The sequence below is a fragment of the Gobio gobio genome (genome assembly GCF_949357685.1).
Source record: "Gobio gobio genome assembly, chromosome: 20".
In the NCBI taxonomy this organism is placed as follows: Eukaryota; Metazoa; Chordata; class Actinopteri; order Cypriniformes; family Gobionidae; genus Gobio; species Gobio gobio.
In genome coordinates, this window is record NC_137113.1 from 46805360 (window position 1) to 46824949 (window position 19590).

At 40.9% G+C, this 19590-nt stretch overlaps 1 protein-coding gene across 2 annotated transcripts in view; it reads right to left on the minus strand.

Moving 5' to 3' along the window:
- Positions 1 to 19590, minus strand: part of slc39a11 (solute carrier family 39, member 11) — a 221709-nt gene that overhangs the window by 23123 nt on the left and 178996 nt on the right. For both annotated transcript variants that reach the window (XM_079801686.1, XM_079801687.1), the window contains exon 7: positions 13033 to 13102. In XM_079801686.1, coding sequence (XP_079657812.1) covers positions 13033 to 13102 — 70 coding nt within the window. The remainder of the gene's footprint in view (positions 1 to 13032; positions 13103 to 19590) is intronic.

A 19590-nucleotide genomic window follows, 5' to 3' on the forward strand; every position in this document is an offset into this window, starting at 1 on the left:
AGGACGAGATAAACACGAGAGATGCGCTCACATTATCCACTGTTTGACTGAGGAGAGACTCAATAAATAAATATAAATACTGTACGCACCACGTTTGTGAAAAGCCCAAACTTGTCAATCCAACAAGAAATCATTCTGGAGGTTTCTGGGTCTTGGCTGACAAGCTGTTTATGATCTTTTGCAAAGGTCCATTGTACAGCAGAATTCCTGTTGGCATGTGTGTTTGGTTAAGCAGACTCAGAGGACTAGAAAACACTGCAGAAGATCAGATCCCAAAACACATGAGCACAGTCCATCAAACACTGACGACAAGTCTGACTTTATATCACACAATCCTGACTTTATATCACACAATTCTGACTTTATATCACACAATTCTGACTTTATATCACAATTCTGACTTTATATCTCGCTATTTTGACTTTATATCACACAATTCTGACTTTATATCACAATTCTGACTTTATATCTTACAATTCTGACTTTATATCACACAATTCTGACTTTATATCTCACAATTCTGTCTTTATATCAGACAATTCTGACTTTATATCACACAATCCTGACTTTAATATATCACACAATCCTGACTTTAAATATCACACAATTCTGACTTTATATCTCACAATTCTGACTTTATATCTCACAATTCAGACTTCATATCACACAATCCTGACTTTATATCACACAATTCTGACTTTATATCACACAATTCTGACTTTATATCACACAATTCTGACTTTATATCACAATTCTGACTTTATATCACAATTCTGACTTTATATCTCAGAATTCTGACATTATATCTCACAATCCTGACTTTATATCTCACAATTCAGACTTTATATCACACAATTCTGACTTTATATCACACAATCCTGACTTTATATCTCACAATTCTGACATTATATCTCACAATCCTGACTTTATATCTCACAATTCAGACTTTATATCACACAATCCTGACTTTATATCACACAATTCAGACTTTATATCACACAATCCTGACTTTATATCACACAATTCTGACTTTATATCTCACAATTCAGACTTTATATCACACAATCCTGACTTTATATCACATAATCCTGACTTTATATCACACAATCCTGACTTTATAGCTCGTAAAGTATGAACTTAAATAAAACGAATGGAATCAGAGACAAAACCCATTCATTGAAACAGAAAGTAGATAGAACTCAAACATTCAAACTTCAAATTTATGACGGTATTAAAACGTCTCTAAAAACAGCTAGTTTAGAAATCCGACATTAGTAATGCAATAACTATAAATCATATGAGCTTCCCAGACAAATGATTCAATAAAGGCTAGATTCAATCGATATTAAATGGCAGATCTGTTATTGCTTAAAGATAATAAAATGATACATTTTGCCATTTTCTTCTAATTGACTGACGTGCTAATATATCGCAAATTTATTCTGTTAAATTACTTTTTCAAAAGCCTATTTCCATATTTGTCTCAATTTCATCATTATTTAAAGTCTTTTAACCAAAGGGAAATTGGCTTGCTCTGCATTAGATCGACTTCTACCAAAATGAACTTGTTAAATATGACATAATTTGTGCGTCGAGGACTAATGTTAGTGCATTTCAGGGTTTTGACAGAAACACCTCCAGCAGAGAAGCAGGCGGGAAAATGTTATTCCAGCTGAGTTCATCACATCTAGCCCTAGAAATAAAATAAACTTCTTGTAAAATGTTTTGACAACTCTAAGGTCACGTCACCTCCGCTGTTGAGGAATGAGTCAATAAAGTTCACTGATGTCAGCAGCACATTTATCCCAACATACACCCTAGTCTAAGTAAAAGATAGAGACGCCTGAGCAATTGCATGTCTGGGCTTCCATATATCCGCACAGAAACATGTGCTCTGTACCTACATTGGAGCTACGAAAAAAGTCCCAGTTTCTTTGAAGAGTCTCTGAGCATCTGGTTTTAACAGTCCACTTGAGTATGTGGGTACTGGGGAATGCAAGGACTGCTTTGACTGGGAGAAGAGCGCTGGGAAAGGGAAAGAAACAGAAGAGTGGCTTTCCCCTGGAAAACAAACAGACTTTTGTTTCAGAGGAGAGAGAGAAGACTGCCTGTCTGACTGCCTGCCTTCAGTGGCTCAGGATGGAGAACAAGACGGTTTCAGAAACTGGAAAAGCATACATATAGAGCAGTGGCCAAAAGTGATGATGTCCGGAGGGGATACGTGTTTTTAACGAGTAAACTATTTTACATCATTTCAATTTAAATAGGTTAAAGTATTTATCTGACAAAATCATTTGGCAAAAAAGACAAAATACAGCTACAAGAAAATCAAAAAGCTCACAATATTCGATTGTTTCGGTCTTGTTTTTGTATGTGTTCATAAATTCTTCGCATGACAGCCTGGTCAAAATTACCACGAATAACACACAACTACACTCTAAAAACTGCTGGGTTGTTTCAATCCATGTTTGGGTCAAATACGGACCCAATCGCTGGTTTACATTTTTAAAGTGGTCATGAACTGAGAAATCACATTTTCCTTGAGCTTTTGACATATTAGAGGTCATCATACTATAAGAATATCCTGTATGTTTCAGAACTGAAAACTTCTTTGTTAGTCCAAAAACAGCTTTTATTGTGGAATGAGCCTATAATAGATGGTGAAAGAGCGCTTCTGCAGAAGAAGATCAACGCCCACTTCATCATCGCAACTTTGGCCACGCCCACTGGAGTGTTAGTGAGATGACAAGGAGAGACGAGCGATACAGGATGGACTACAAATAACATCACCTTCCAAAGGATCCTAATGCTAGGAATGGAATGGGATTAAATTATATATAGAAAGCGATCAAAGAAAGCTTGCTTTACATTCGCTGGAGCTGTCAATTAAACGGACTCGTGCCAAAACTCCCGTAATACTCAACAAATCTCTTATTTACATTGTGTTTGCACTGTTAGTTATGATGAAAGCATTGGTTAATGTGCAGAAATAGAGTTACAATGACGAGATCCTGCATTCATGAGCTCAACATGTGTGTGATCGTCTACAATGATCATCACTGCAACATTTCATACCACAATCTGAATATAATGCCGTAGATCTGAATATAATGCCATAGATCTGAATATAAAGCCATAGATCTGAATATAAAGCCATAGATCTGAATATAAAGCCATAGATCTGAATATAATGCCGTAGATCTGAATATAAAGCCATAGATCTGAATATAAAGCCGTAGATCTGAATATAATGCCATAGATCTGAATATAAAGCCATAGATCTGAATATAAAGCCATAGATCTGAATATAATGCCGTAGATCTGAATATAAAGCCATAGATCTGAATATAATGCCATAGATCTGAATATAAAGCCATAGATCTGAATATAAAGCCATAGATCTGAATATAATGCCATAGATCTGAATATAAAGCCATAGATCTGAATATAAAGCCGTAGATCTGAATATAATGCCATAGATCTGAATATAAAGCCATAGATCTGAATATAAAGCCGTAGATCTGAATATAAAGCCATAGATCTGAATATAAAGCCGTAGATCTGAATATAATGCCATAGATCTAAATTGATCAACTGCTATTATCAACACTTTTCACGATTAGTTAACCTTGAGAGCTGTTTTTGAGAGAGTTAAACATGTAATAATGAGCTCATTCATATACAAAGATGTCGGCCAATCACAGCAGTGGCCATTTACACTGAAGTCTCACAGCAGCCAATCACAGCAGTGGGCGTTTACACTAAAGTCTCACAGCAGCCAATCACAGCAGTGGGCGTTTACACTGAAGTCTCACAGCAGCAAATCACAGCAGTGGGCGTTTACACTGAAGTCTCACAGCAGCCAATCACAGCAGTGGGCGTTTACACTGAAGTCTCACAGCAGCAAATCACAGCAGTGGGCGTTTACACTGAAGTCTCACAGCAGCCAATCACAGCAGTGGGCGTTTACACTGAAGTCTCACAGCAGCAAATCACAGCAGTGGGCGTTTACACTGAAGTCTCACAGCAGCCAATCACAGCAGTGGGCGTTTACACTGAAGTCTCACAGCAGCCAATCACAGCAGTGGGCGTTTACACTGAAGTTTCACCGCAGACGCGTTATAAAACAATAAAGCAATGCATTTCATGACCCCTTTAAATTAAATTTTTAAACCCAAGCATTGAGTTTGTCCATATTTGACCCAAACATGGATTGAAACAACCCAGCAGTTTTAAGAGTGTACGCAATACGCTTTAACAGATTTTTAATAATATTTTAATAAAGGGTAAACGTCCAATTTCCATCACTTTTGGCCACTGCTGCACTGTAAAAAAAAATAATGTCTCAAATTTAAAATTTTCTAGTGAGCGATCACATCTAAATTTTTCAGTTGGCCAAATTGAATTTCTTTGAATTGATGCAATTTAATTCAATTAAAATTCAAGAAAATCAATTTGGCCAACTGAAAATTTTAGATGTGATCGTTCACTAGAAAATTTTAAATTTGAGACATTATTTTTTTTACAGTGTGTATATCCACATCCCAAAACCTCCTCTACAGGTCAAGATGTCCAGACGCCTCTCTGCATAAACACCCTTCTTCTCTAAGGTTGAAGGTGAAATAATGTTAGCAAAAGCACTTTAGGTTGTGTGTGTCTGTCAAATCTGGAAAAATATATCCTCAAAAATATCACAGAGGATTAAACTTTTCAGCATAAAGGTCAGGCTAATACAGTTAGTGGATTTCAGTGTCCTAATAACATACAATTAGCACCATCCAAAAAGAGGCTCTTGAATGACTGACGTCTGATAATTGGAGGTTTTGCGAACACGGCTGTCCATTATTATTCATTTGTTGAGGGATTTTTTCATGTGAAGACCAAACGCTTGGAAGGTTTTAGTTCTTTAATGAATGGAAAATATGACCCAATGTGTAGATCCCTGTGAATTTCAGCCAGCCCACCTTAATTACAGAGACTAATTACAATAATGTAAACCGTTCCACTTCCCAGAAATCCTTTAAAAGAGATCTGGGATTCTCCTGGTTCCTCAAAACAACACATTGACGGACTTTAATGTCATGCAAGTGTTGATTGCATTAAAGTAAAGTATTATACAGCAGTGCAGAGTATAATATAACTAGAGCAGAGTAATAATGCCTCTTTGAACGGTCCCTCATAAGTCAATTTCGAAAGTAATGTTTTTCTTCTTTTCTTCTGGTTGTGTGTTGGAGAATTTCACATTTCTTTCTTTCTTTTTCACATACTAACAAAAGTCTTATGGGGATATTATGGTGCAACTTCACAAAACCAACAAAGTGCATGGAAAATTCATAAATACTGTATGTGATTAACACAAAAACAAAACTAGCGGCACTTTCCCCAGTGGAGTGGAGAAATCAAATAAATCAAAATATGAAGCTGGAAGAAATCAATTCTTTATTTTGCAGCATTTATTCTAAACGATTTATCCGTGCACATCATTATTGTTTTAAATTCATATGCCTCATAATCTTGAATCATAATAACTTCATCTCTTCTCTGATGTCGAGGGCGGGGCCACCTGTCACTCACATGAGATCCACCAATAGCAAACCACAACCATCCAATCAATTCCCCACTGACTAAATCAAGCCCCGCCCTACATTTGTTCTTGTTTGTGAAGCATTTCACTCGGATGTACGACACAATAGAGAAGAAAAGATGAGCGCAACGTCTGTTTAATGCCGACTTTAAGTGTTTCTTTTTCAAAAACACTGATGATAATAAAAAACAAGAAACATATTTTCGTTAACAATATATTTTGATTAAAATCATTTTAAAAACTCCCCTCCAAAGCACTCCATTACTGAAGTTCTTGTTATAAAGCAATTACATTCCTTTTAAACGTTTCTTTTGGGGAAAAAAGATAACACTTTACTTAAAGCCCTTATGTATAATGCATTATAAATACAGCCAAATCGAGTGTGAATGTGTGATATTCCGTTTATACAACAGTTCGACGGCACAAGTGTGTAAATAAATCAGAAACAACAATGGAGTGTCTTTAAAAACCAGAACTACTTCCTTCCGCCACGGATTCACATTCACAGTCGAGCCCAAGCCTCCGTTACTGATTCTGAAACGGCACTTTAGAGCGAGTAATGAAGGAACGCTGAGTTGCTTCATTGAAGATTATTGTATTATGAGTAGAGTATTATGAGAGAGAGATGGACTAAACAAGTGTATTACCTGCATCTGACATAGCATTCGTTCTTCAGGTCGATGTCCATAATATCCATTATACAAAATCAGTTTGAATGTCCGCTGAGGAAAGCGATAGTTTTCCTTAAAGGGGTCATGAACTGGCTTTTTTATTGTTTTATACTAGCCTGGATGCCAGCCGAATTTAGCCCCGCCCACAATTTTTTTTGCTCGGGCAATTCGGTCTGGACTCGCTCCATAGAGGAGTAATTATGCCCGAACAGAAACTGTTCGGACCAATGAAATCATCAGGGCGGGCTTTAGACGATGATGGACAGATGATCAACAGTAACGTAATCATCCACGTCATCGAAGGCTCTTGGGTTGAATTTGCTCTCATCCTAAACGGAGAACTTGTTCGTATATGCGTTCACCTTCACTATTTCTCTCAGAAACGATGATCGTGTTGGTAAGTACTCTGTGTATCCTTAAATAATTTTATTACTGGCAAAGATTGTTTACACTCATCTTTTTCTTGTAACGTTACTTAATCCAGCATGCGTGCAGACAGGGTTTCCAAGTGTTTTTGCAATGTTGCGCACAATTGCTACTCAAAACTATAGCCCAAAACAATAACTTTCCGGGGTGTTCTCCGGAAAAAAATGACGTTTGGTTGGCAAAATATGTTATTTTGGCAAGGTTGCCTGCTAAAATTCGCATTCCTGGGTTTATATAATCACATAATTGGGGTCGCTTCAACCCGCGGACATGGAGAAAAACACGGACTTGGCAACACAGGTCAGTTGAGTTCTGTTGACATTTGACAACTAACGTTACGCGTCGCTCCGTTGCTCTGATTGGTTGTGGGTCTATCCAATTGAGGTCTTTCCTGGCTCGGTTGAAACACGCCCCATAATCAAAGCTCAATGGAGCAGTACCAGACTCAAATTCTGACTAGAATTGAGTATGGCCACGCCAGGCTAGTTTTATACTGTTGTCTGAGGTCAACTTATGACATTTGCATGGTTTTTACATTCAAAAAATCATAATGAATAAGTAATAGGCTATTTTCTGCCCTGATTTTGAGCCTCTCTCAAGAAGCGCTCTGTTTTTATGGGCGTGCCGCACTGAAGACTTGGAAGTAAACGCCCACGGCTATGATTGGATAAGATTTGCATATTTAATGAGCTTCAGCTCATTAAACGTTAAACATTCATTAAACGTGAGGCAACCGGAATGATTCGCCCACAGGGCTCGTTAAAACACAATGATTTCTCTCTCATCCACCCTTCTAATGGTGTAATAATGTAACTTTCACTGAAGTCCATTTCACAATCACTACTGGACCCTTTCTTAATACCAAATACAGCATAATATTTAATATTTAACAATAATACTTAAATTAACAACAATAGCCATTATACAAGACAATATGCAATAAACCAAAGCAAACAATTCAGTCAAACGTACAAACGCAGCTCTAATACATGATTCAAGTTAAATATAGCCTGAATATAAAGTTATGAAACGTAATTTTCCCCTTAACTCAAATCGGTTTGCTCTGGAACAAGTAATAGATTAATAATCCAAAGATTGGCCATCTGATACCCCAAATGAATAATTTCTCATGTTTAACCACTATCTACATACAGTAAGAGCCTGAGGGAAATTCCCGAAGGATTGTCCGAGATGAAGCTGTTCTCCGCGGGTACAGGAGCGCTGCGCGCCCGCTGACGGTCTGGAGCTCACATTTGAGAAGGCGTCTGAACAAGTCGTAAAATAGGCGCTATGTTTATATAATATGAGTCTCATATTTGAGGTCTAAATAACGTCATTCTCGCCTAAAACTACATTTCGTGACACAATAACAGAAGTATTTATAAAAGATATAGTAGATTTGCTTACAGTCACCGCAAGCGGAGCAATACAAACGGTGAAATGGTTCCAGTGCTGATACCAAGCGGCTCCTCCCGCAGTTTCTCTTGAAGCCGATACTGAAGTGACTTAAACTGCAGTTCATGGACTGGCCACTAGAGACAGATCCAGACGGAGCAGAATCTCATTGAGCTCATGTTAAAATGCCCAACTTTACAGCAGAAGAACACATGTTTACAGTCTGGGACAAATTGTGGTTTTGGTCTATACGGCTAATTTTGCCTTTCATGACGAGTGTGAGGGGGGGGATTTTTTTATAACTCATTCGTTTACATTATATAAAGCCTTAAAGTTCTGCGTAATTAAGGGCGTGGCCACTTTGAGTGACAGGTGGATAGCCGTTTGTCAATCAGATTAGAGAACCAGAAAGAACTGTAATATAAAGTAGAATATATTTTAGATATATTTAAAGTTGGATATATAGTACATCCAATTTTATCCGCATACATGCAGTATACTCATGCGTGTTTTAACTCTTTCCACACAGGCCAGAATGACGAAACTTAGTGTATTTACTAGTTGCCATATCAACATTATTTAGAGAAAAAATAGCGCCAAAATTAAAAAATCTCTGGAAGATATTACTGAATATTTATTTAACCATAGCAAAAGTAAATTCCTTACTTAAGTGTAGTTTTCATCTCTGTTTTTTGTGTTTATTTTAAGAAAAATGCAATATTATTGTAATCTTATATCTGTTATTTAACAGTTGAGATCGTTTTTTAATGCTGATCTAACAGCAGAAGACACGAGCCGCAGTTTAAGTGTGTTGTAACACTGCGTTACAATGAGCCCCTATTCGAAATATGCCATTATATTCTATACTTTTATGAATTCTTTTGAGAAACCATGAGAAAAGGGTGAATAATGACAGAGTCAATGTTCAGAAATTATTAATTACTATTATGTTTTTAGCTATGCTGTATAGCTGTATTTAGAGATGTGTTTGTTGTCGAACTCAAAAATGAGTGTATTTTTAATGATTAAAAAAATGCCATTATTTTATCTTAAAAAGTTGTATTTTGTTGACAAAATATTTTAGTTTGTCTTGGATATTATTTCAGGTAACTTTTTGAAGCTGTCATTTGGTCATGTTACATTTTGCCCTGTACGCCACCTTGTCACATTTCACTTCCATTCTTTCAGGGTAAATCAAGAAAAGAGTAAACACTGTATTAATGAAACAAAACCACATAATTGTACTAGACATGTGTGCAATTAATGTGGGAAAAAATAAATACTCTGAACCCCAAGTGAATTTACACAACCTGAGAAAGTCAAAAAGCGCTCTCCCCTACACTGTATAGTAAATAACAACTGCTTGATTATTTGTATTGTTGCAAAATGTAACTGTATTATCGCACTCATATTACTATGAATGGGAGAAAGTGCAAGGCACAATATAGCGGAATAAAATGTGCTGAATTTGATGTTCCCCCATTCAAAGAGATCGCATGACTGAAATAGCTGTAATAAAGATGGCCGGCGAGTGAAATGACTTTCTCTACTCTCTGTTCGTCCTCATGTGATGTTTCTAGGCTGGGACAAAGGCCTCTTTCTTATGCCGTATCATAAGCTCAAAGCTGCTCCGTGTGTTTACTTGTTGAACAAACTATGTATCTAATCATGCATCTGTCTTCTCCTCCTCTCTGCGCTTTTAATCATGGCCAAACAGAGGTTTCATCTAGAAAGCACATGCTAGGAAACCCCTCAGTGTCAGTATGGATGTAAAGAGATTATCTGATTGTGAGGCTAATCCAAAACAGCTTTTCCTCTTGGAGACGCATGCAAAACGGTATTACAGAATAAAAGACACGCATTCAGCATCTGCAAGCTCACATCTGGATGGCGGTCTCATAGTGGAGTCCAGGTGCTTCAACGCTTACAAAGCGGCTCTGATTCTCGGCGATGGCTAATAGATTCCATCTGGAGGAATGATGTACACACTTGTTAGCCGGTTTCCTTCTCGCTCCCTCCCTCCCTGTCTGGCAGGATTCTCGCATTTAAACAGACTGTCCCGAGAACATGGATATTACCATGTGTGCGAGAATGATCACAACAGCACGTTCTTTGTGTGTGTGTGTGTGTGTGTGTGTTTGGGAGAGACACAGAGATCACACAATACCGGTTTCGACCACTTGGTGACAGCATCACACAATACCGTCCGGATCCGGTCATCACTAAACCGCAGAAAATCTCTCTGCATGTGCCCTTAAATAATTCACCCCACACTGAATCTACTCATCATCGCGTCCTTCTGGCCCCGTATTAGTTTCTTCCTAGACAAGAGAACAATGAAGCAGAAACTGTTCCATATACGTACAAAAAAGAAGAACCCATTTCAACCTTAAAAAACTTAAATGACATTAAACCGAGTTGAATCATGTATAACTTTTATAAAAACTTGACGAGTTAAAGTAAACATAAGGGTACATTTTTTAACCCTTAATCGTCCCTCAAGTAGGGTTTACGTTTGAGTCCCTTGGGGTCAGATAGACCCCAAACTTTTACAGAGCGATTGCATAAGGAAATATACATTTTGTACATGGAAAACTATATATAATTTTTTTTATTTACTTCTCAACTTTACATTTATGCTGTGTTTTGTGGGTATTTGGTAGTTTTTTTACCTATTTACTGCACAAATACTTAACTATGTCATATATTGGCTCATTAAAAATTATTTTTAATGAAAAAAATCACTTGAATGATGATCTTAAATAAATATAAATAGTTTTTGGACATTGCTCTATGTTTTAGGGATAGAATACCGCCATCTGTAGGTTTGTGGAAAAACTTTAGGAATTATAGTTAAAGAGAGAGAGAGTGCAATGACCACATTATCCAATAGAGGTCCATAGGGAAGTTATGCAAAAGTTAAAGGGTTAGTTCACCCAAAAATGAAAATTCTGTCATTAATTACTCACCCTCATGTCGTTCGACACCCGTAAGACCTCCGTTCATATTCGGAACACAAATGAAGATATTTTAGTTGAAAGCTGATGGCTGAGAAAGGCTTCACACAGGCCTCCATTGGCATTCAGTACATTGACACTTCCAAGATCCATGAAAGGCACTTAAAACGTCGTTACAAAGTCTATCTCACCACAGTGGCTCTACAATAATCATACAATGCGACGACAATAGTTTTTGTGCGCAAAAAAAAATCAAAAGAACACCTTTATCCAACTTGTTATTGCCTTCCGCGTGTGTCTCCACGACGCATGCGCGAGAATATGACGTAGCGCCGGGGCTCGGGATTCCATGAAATGCACACTTAAGCCCATTTTGAGCACTACGCCGAGACCTAAAGCACGATCAATGTAGAATCCAACAGCTTAGACACGCGCGTCTTCCTCTGCTCGTAAACAAATCGCTTCTGGGTCATATGTCCGAACGCCGGATCTGCGTCATATTCTCGCGCATGCGTCGTGGAGGCACACACGGAAGTCGAGAACAAGTTGGATAAAGGTGTTATTTTGATTTTTTTTTGCGCACAAAAACTATTGTCGTCGCATTGTATGATTATTGTAGAGCCACTGTGGTGAGATAGACTTTGTAACGACGTTTTAAGTGCCTTTCATGGATCTTGGAAGTGTAAATGTACTGAATGCCAATGGAGGCCTGTGTGAAGCCTTTCTCAGCCATCAGCTTTCAACTAAAATATCTTCATTTGTGTTCCGAATATGAACGGAGGTCTTACGGGTCTCGAACGACATGAGGGTGAGTAATTAATGACAGAATTTTCATTTTTGGGTGAACTAACCCTTTAAGCTGCCTTTCATCTTTCTTTTATTTGCCCTTTTCCCTCTCTTTCTCATGATTGTTCCATGTTGCATTTGTGCTCTACTATTTGTCCTTCATTTATGTATGGATTTTTTTCAGATTTATGCCAGTTTTGTTGATTTTATTTGCCAGTTTCTATAAAAATGCTCTCTGTTGCAGTCACACGTGTGTGTGTGTGTGTGTGTGTGTGTGTGTGTGTGTGTGTGTGTGTGTGTGTGTGTGTGTGTGTGTGTGTGTGTGTGTGTGTGTGTGTGTGTGTGTGTGTGTGTGTGTGTGTGTGTGTGTGTGTGTGTGTGTGTGTGTGTGTGTGTGTGTGCGCGCGCGCGCGCGCGTGTGTGTATGAGACAGAAAGTTCGTTCCACTTTGTGTTTATGCTCTAGGACCAGACCTTGATATAAATGTAGAAATTTTTTGATTTATACTGGATTTAGTTAATTTTTTTTGACAAAAAAAAGTGAAAAAAAAGTTTTTTTACACTTTCTCATTCATTTTCAATGTGGGGTCAATCTGACCCAGAGGGACATAAACGGTAAAAAAATTTTTACACATCTTTAGACCAACCAAATCAAGCCCAGATTTTTTGTGCATGTTAAGATAGATTATTTAGGACCCCAAGGGACGATTAAGGGTTCAATCATATGGAAACTGAAATATCAAATAAATGCGCTTTCCATTGATGTGTGGTTTGTTAGGATAGGACAATATTTGAAAATCTGGAAAAAAAAGTGCAAAAAAAATCTAAATATTGAGCAAATCTCCTTTAAAGTTGTCCAAATGAAGTCCTTATCAATGCATATTACTCCTAATAATACATTTTTTATATATTTATGGTAGGACATTTACTAAATATCTTCATGGAACATGATCTTAATATCCTAATGATTTTTGGCATACAAGAAAAATGGATAATTTGACCCATTTAATGTATTGTTGGCAATTACCCCAGATGGGATATTGTAAAGTGTTACTAAAATCTTAGTACGGTCAACTTTTATTATGCTTTTCCATGGTTGTACGGACAACAGAAGCTGTGACATTCTGCTAAACATCTCCTTTTGTGCTTCACAAAACAAAGTATTGTGTTTGAATGAAATGTTTGGTGAACAATCCTTTCAAAAAACGTCTTACCTGGCGCTCTCAAACGTAGCTGATGGAGTTTTTCCAATGGCTCCAAAGCCCACGCCAACAGCCAAACCCTCTGAAAAACAGGAAACAAACCCCTGGTCAAACTCCAGTCTTTCAAACGCCAAGCTAAGATTGTTGAGAAGGGCGATGATGATGATCGGGACAGACTTCCAACAGGAGATGAAAACTCCATGCATTCCATTTATAGTCATATAACTCCTCTGAAGGCAGTGTGAGATTCAGACCAATGCTTTTAGCTGCCAAATGTTCCTCCAAAGCGATTTGTTTTTCGCTACTGCAACACGCAGAAATTAAACAGAACCGTGTGCTCAGTAACTCTCGTTCTAGGGTCACTGTGGCTCAGAAATGAATCTGCAGCCCGTACTGAAGGTACTGAGGGATAATTCACCCAAAAATACGAGCTCTGGCACTCTCGTGCTGTATGAAACACAAAAGCAAAAGTTGCTCAGATCCCACACTCAGTCTTTTGGGTTATTTCTTTTAGTGTTTGGGTAGTTTTTGTGTTACTAGAATCCTGGGTCAGGCGTAACAACCCAGTGTTTGGGTTACACAGATCCTGGGTCAGACGTAACAACCCAGTGTTTGGGTTACCCAGATCCTGGGTCAGACGTAACAACCCAGTGTTTGGGTTACACAGATCCTGGGTCAGACGTAACAACCCAGTGTTTGGGTTACCCAGATCCTGGGTCAGACGTAACAACCCAGTGTTTGGGTTACCCAGATCCTGGGTCAGGCGTAACAACCCAGTGTTTGGGTTACACAGATCCTGGGTCAGACGTAACAACCCAGTGTTTGGGTTACACAGATCCTGGGTCAGACGTAACAACCCAGTGTTTGGGTTACACAGATCCTGGGTCAGACATAACAACCCAGTGTTTGGGTTACACAGATCCTGGGTCAGACGTAACAACCCAGTGTTTGGGTTACACAGATCCTGGGTCAGACGTAACAACCCAGTGTTTGGGTTACATAGATCCTGGGTCAGACGTAATAACCCAGTGTTTGGGTTACCCAGATCCTGAGTCAGACGTAACAACCCAGTGTTTGGGTTACCCAGATCCTGGGTCAGACGTAACAACCCAGTGTTTGGGTTACACAGATCCTGGGTCAGACGTAACAACCCAGTGTTTGGGTTACCCAGATCCTGGGTCAGACGTAACAACCCAGTGTTTGGGTTACCCAGATTCTGGGTCAGACGTAACAACCCAGTGTTTGGGTTACCCAGATCCTGGGTCAGGCGTAACAACCCAGTGTTTGGGTTACACAGATCCTGGGTCAGGCGTAACAACCCAGTGTTTGGGTTACACAGATCCTGGGTCAGACGTAACAACCCAGTGTTTGGGTTACACAGATCCTGGGTCAGACGTAACAACCCAGTGTTTGGGTTACACAGATCCTGGGTCAGACGTAACAACCCAGTGTTTGGGTTACCCAGATTCTGGGTCAGACGTAACAACCCAGTGTTTGGGTTACCCAGATCCTGGGTCAGACGTAACAACCCAGTGTTTGGGTTACACAGATCCTGGGTCAGGCGTAACAACCCAGTGTTTGGGTTACACAGATCCTGGGTCAGACGTAACAACCCAGTGTTTGGGTTACACAGATCCTGGGTCAGACGTAACAACCCAGTGTTTGGGTTACACAGATCCTGGGTCAGACGTAACAACCCAGTGTTTGGGTTACACAGATCCTGGGTCAGACATAACAACCCAGTGTTTGGGTTACACAGATCCTGGGTCAGACGTAACAACCCAGTGTTTGGGTTACACAGATCCTGGGTCAGGCGTAACAACCCAGTGTTTGGGTTACACAGATCCTGGGTCAGACGTAACAACCCAGTGTTTGGGTTACACAGATCCTGGGTCAGACGTAACAACCCAGTGTTTGGGTTACATAGATCCTGGGTCAGACGTAATAACCCAGTGTTTGGGTTACCCAGATCCTGAGTCAGACGTAACAACCCAGTGTTTGGGTTACCCAGATCCTGGGTCAGACGTAACAACCCAGTGTTTGGGTTACACAGATCCTGGGTCAGACGTAACAACCCAGTGTTTGGGTTACCCAGATCCTGGGTCAGACGTAACAACCCAGTGTTTGGGTTACCCAGATTCTGGGTCAGACGTAACAACCCAGTGTTTGGGTTACCCAGATCCTGGGTCAGACGTAACAACCCAGTGTTTGGGTTACACAGATCCTGGGTCAGACGTAACAACCCAGTGTTTGGGTTACACAGATCCTGGGTCAGACGTAACAACCCAGTTTTTGGGTTACATAGATCCTGGGTCAAACGTAACAACCCAGTGTTTGGGATACACAGATCCTGGATCAGACGTAATAACCCAGTGTTTGGGTTACCCAGATCCTGGGTCAGACGTAACAACCGAGTGTTTGGGTTACCCAGATCCTGGGTCAGACGTAACAACCCAGTGTTTGGGTTACACAGATCCTGGGTCAGACGTAACAACCCAGTGTTTGGGTTACACAGATCCTGGGTCAGACGTAACAACCCAGTGTTTGGGTTACACAGATCCTGGGTCAGACGTAACAACCCAGTGTTTGGGTTACACAGATCCTGGGTCAGACGTAACAACCCAGTGTTTGGGTTACCCAGATCCTGGGTCAGACGTAACAACCCAGTGTTTGGGTTACACAGATCCTGGGTCAGACGTAACAACCCAGTGTTTGGGTTACACAGATCCTGGGTCAGACGTAACAACCCAGTGTTTGGGTTACACAGATCCTGGGTCAGACGTAACAACCCAGTGTTTGGGTTACCCAGATCCTGGGTCAGACGTAACAACCCAGTGTTTGGGTTACACAGATCTTGGGTCAGACGTAACAACCCAGTGTTTGGGTTACACAGATCCTGGGTCAGACGTAATAACCCAGTGTTTGGGTTACACAGATCCTGGGTCAGACGTAACAACCCAGTGTTTGGGTTACCCAGATCCTGGGTCAGACGTAACAACCCAGTGTTTGGGTTACATAGATCCTGGGTCAGACGTAACAACCCAGTATTTGGGTGACACAGATCCTGGGTCAGACGTAACAACCCAGTGTTTGGGTTACATAGATCCTGGGTCAGACGTAACAACCCAGTGTTTGGGTTATATAGATCCTGGGTCAAACGTAACAACCCAGTGTTTGGGATACACAGATCCTGGATCAGACGTAATAACCCAGTGTTTGGGTTACCCAGATCCTGGGTCAGACGTAACAACCCAGTGTTTGGGTTACCCAGATCCTGGGTCAGACGTAACAACCCAGTGTTTGGGTTACACAGATCCTGGGTCAGACGTAACAACCCAGGGTTTGGGTAGTTTTTGTGTAACTCAGATCCTGGGTCAGACGTAACAACCCAGTGTTTGGGTTACCCAGATCCTGGGTCAGACGTAACAACCCAGTGTTTGGGTTACACAGATCCTGGGTCAGACGTAACAACCCAGTGTTTGGGTTACACAGATCCTGGGTCAGACGTAATAACCCAGTGTTTGGGTTACACAGATCCTGGGTCAGACGTAACAACCCAGTGTTTGGGTTACCCAGATCCTGGGTCAGACGTAACAACCCAGTGTTTGGGTTACACAGATCCTGGGTCAGACGTAACAACCCAGTGTTTGGGTTACACAGATCCTGGGTCAGACGTAATAACCCAGTGTTTGGGTTACACAGATCCTGGGTCAGACGTAACAACCCAGTGTTTGGGTTACCCAGATCCTGGGTCAGACGTAACAACCCAGTGTTTGGGTTACATAGATCCTGGGTCAGACGTAACAACCCAGTATTTGGGTGACACAGATCCTGGGTCAGACGTAACAACCCAGTGTTTGGGTTACATAGATCCTGGGTCAGACGTAATAACCCAGTGTTTGGGTTACACAGATCCTGGGTCAGACGTAACAACCCAGTGTTTGGGTTACCCAGATCCTGGGTCAGACGTAACAACCCAGTGTTTGGGTTACATAGATCCTGGGTCAGACGTAACAACCCAGTGTTTGGGTTACCCAGATCCTGGGTCAGACGTAACAACCCAGTGTTTGGGTTACATAGATCCTGGGTCAGACGTAATAACCCAGTGTTTGGGTTACCCAGATCCTGGGTCAGACGTAACAACCCAGTGTTTGGGTTACCCAGATCCTGGGTCAGACGTAACAACCCAGTGTTTGGGTTACCCAGATCCTGGGTCAGACGTAACAACCCAGTGTTTGGGTTACCCAGATCCTGGGTCAGACGTAACAACCCAGGGTTTGGGTAGTTTTTGTGTAACTCAGATCCTGGGTCAGACGTAACAACCCAGTGTTTGGGTTACCCAGATCCTGGGTCAGACGTAACAACCCAGTGTTTGGGTTACCCAGATTCTGGGTCAGACGTAACAACCCAGTGTTTGGGTTACCCAGATCCTGGGTCAGACGTAACAACCCAGTGTTTGGGTTACACAGATCCTGGGTCAGACGTAACAACCCAGTGTTTGGGTTACACAGATCCTGGGTCAGACGTAACAACCCAGTTTTTGGGTTACCCAGATTCTGGGTCAGACGTAACAACCCAGTGTTTGGGTTACCCAGATCCTGGGTCAGACGTAACAACCCAGTGTTTGGGTTACACAGATCCTGGGTCAGACGTAACAACCCAGTGTTTGGGTTACACAGATCCTGGGTCAGACGTAACAACCCAGTGTTTGGGTTACCCAGATCCTGGGTCAGACGTAACAACCCAGTGTTTGTGTTACTCAGATCTTGGGTCAGACGTAACAACCCAGTTTTTGGGTTACCCAGATTCTGGGTCAGACGTAACAACCCAGTGTTTGGGTTACCCAGATCCTGGGTCAGACGTAACAACCCAGTGTTTGGGTTACACAGATCCTGGGTCAGACGTAACAACCCAGTGTTTGGGTTACACAGATCCTGGGTCAGACGTAACAACCCAGTGTTTGGGTTACCCAGATCCTGGGTCAGACGTAACAACCCAGTGTTTGTGTTACTCAGATCTTGGGTCAGATGTAACAACCCAATGTTTGAGTAGTTTTTGTGTAACGCAGATCCTGGGTCAGACGTAACAACCCAATGTTTAGGTTATTCAAAAAGAAACGGAATATAAATACTTATGATGTTAAAATATATCCTCAGAAATGTTCACTGATTGTTTATGGACAGGTTATGGAGTCAGTCACAGCATATTCATCTAAGAAACATGCCAGCGGACGGACATATCACCCAGTAGCCCAAGACTGGTTTCCCACTGAAGCTAAGCAGGGCTGAGTCTGGTCAGTATCTGGATGGGAGACTCCTGGGAAAACTAGGTTTCTACAGGTTAGGTGTTAGTGAGGCCAGCAGGGGGCGCTCAGCCCCCCAGCAACCCAACTTGGGTTGTTTTTAACCCAGTGTGCAACGTTCTTCAAAATATCTGAGTGAATGATGACAGAATGTTCATTAAATATTCGAATAGTTCCTGTCCTTGACTATGATTGGCTGAGCTGCATTCAAAGCCATTGTAAAATACTTTATAAAGCCATACATGTGACAATCAGTACACATTCCTGTTTACACTCAATTCTCAATTTCCTGTTATCTGCAAGGCACTCTTTTTCATCCGTGTAGCCAATAGCGGATTTGTCTTGATCTCATGGAGTTTGTTCTGGTATTTGACTTTAGATTTCAAACATCGTGTATAGCACTGAGGCAGATTCAGAGTCCAGAAGCACCTCAGACATCTGATAAGCTGACATCCAATCAAAGCCCCATTCTGAAGTCCAATTCAATTTACAACACATCCTCCACTAGCGCTTCTGACTCCCTCCCTGTGTGTGTGTGTGTGTGTGTGTGTGTGTGTGTGTGTGTATGCCGCGTGTTTATGTAAATATGTTCATTCAAAGCCATCACTCAGATTAATCAGGTCAATCTTATCTTTAGCCAGGCAAATTCATTCTGGGCTCAGAGGAAATTAAGGATATGTAAATGCATTCGATATCAAATCAACACGGCATTAAATCAGATAAAAATCTGAAGCAAAAGACTTCTGCTGCGGTTTGAGTGACAGTTCAAAGTTGCCTTTCAAAATCGAAATGCACTTCAGCATCTAAAAGGCTATATTTAAACAAGAGACCATGTGGGTCATCTGTATATACCGATCAGGCATAACATTATGACCATGAAGTGAATAACACGGATGATCTCTTCATCACCTGTTAGTGGGTGGGATATATTAGGCAGCAAGTGAACATTTTGTCCTCAGAGTTGATGTGTTAGAAGCAGGAAAAATGCGTAAGGATCATCATTTGAGCGAGTTTAACAAGGGCCAGATTGTGACGGCTAGGCGACTGGGTCAGAGCATCTCCAAAACTGCAGCTCTTGTGGGGTGTTCCCGGTCTGCAGTGGTCAGTCTCGATCAAAACTAGTGCTCCAAAGAAGGAACAATGGAGAACGAAGGCTGGCCCATGTGGTCCGATCAAACAGACGAGCTTCTGGAGCTCTAATTGGAGAATAATGCGCCGCAACAAAGCACAAATGCTTCAGGAATGGTTTGAGGAGCACAACGAGTTTG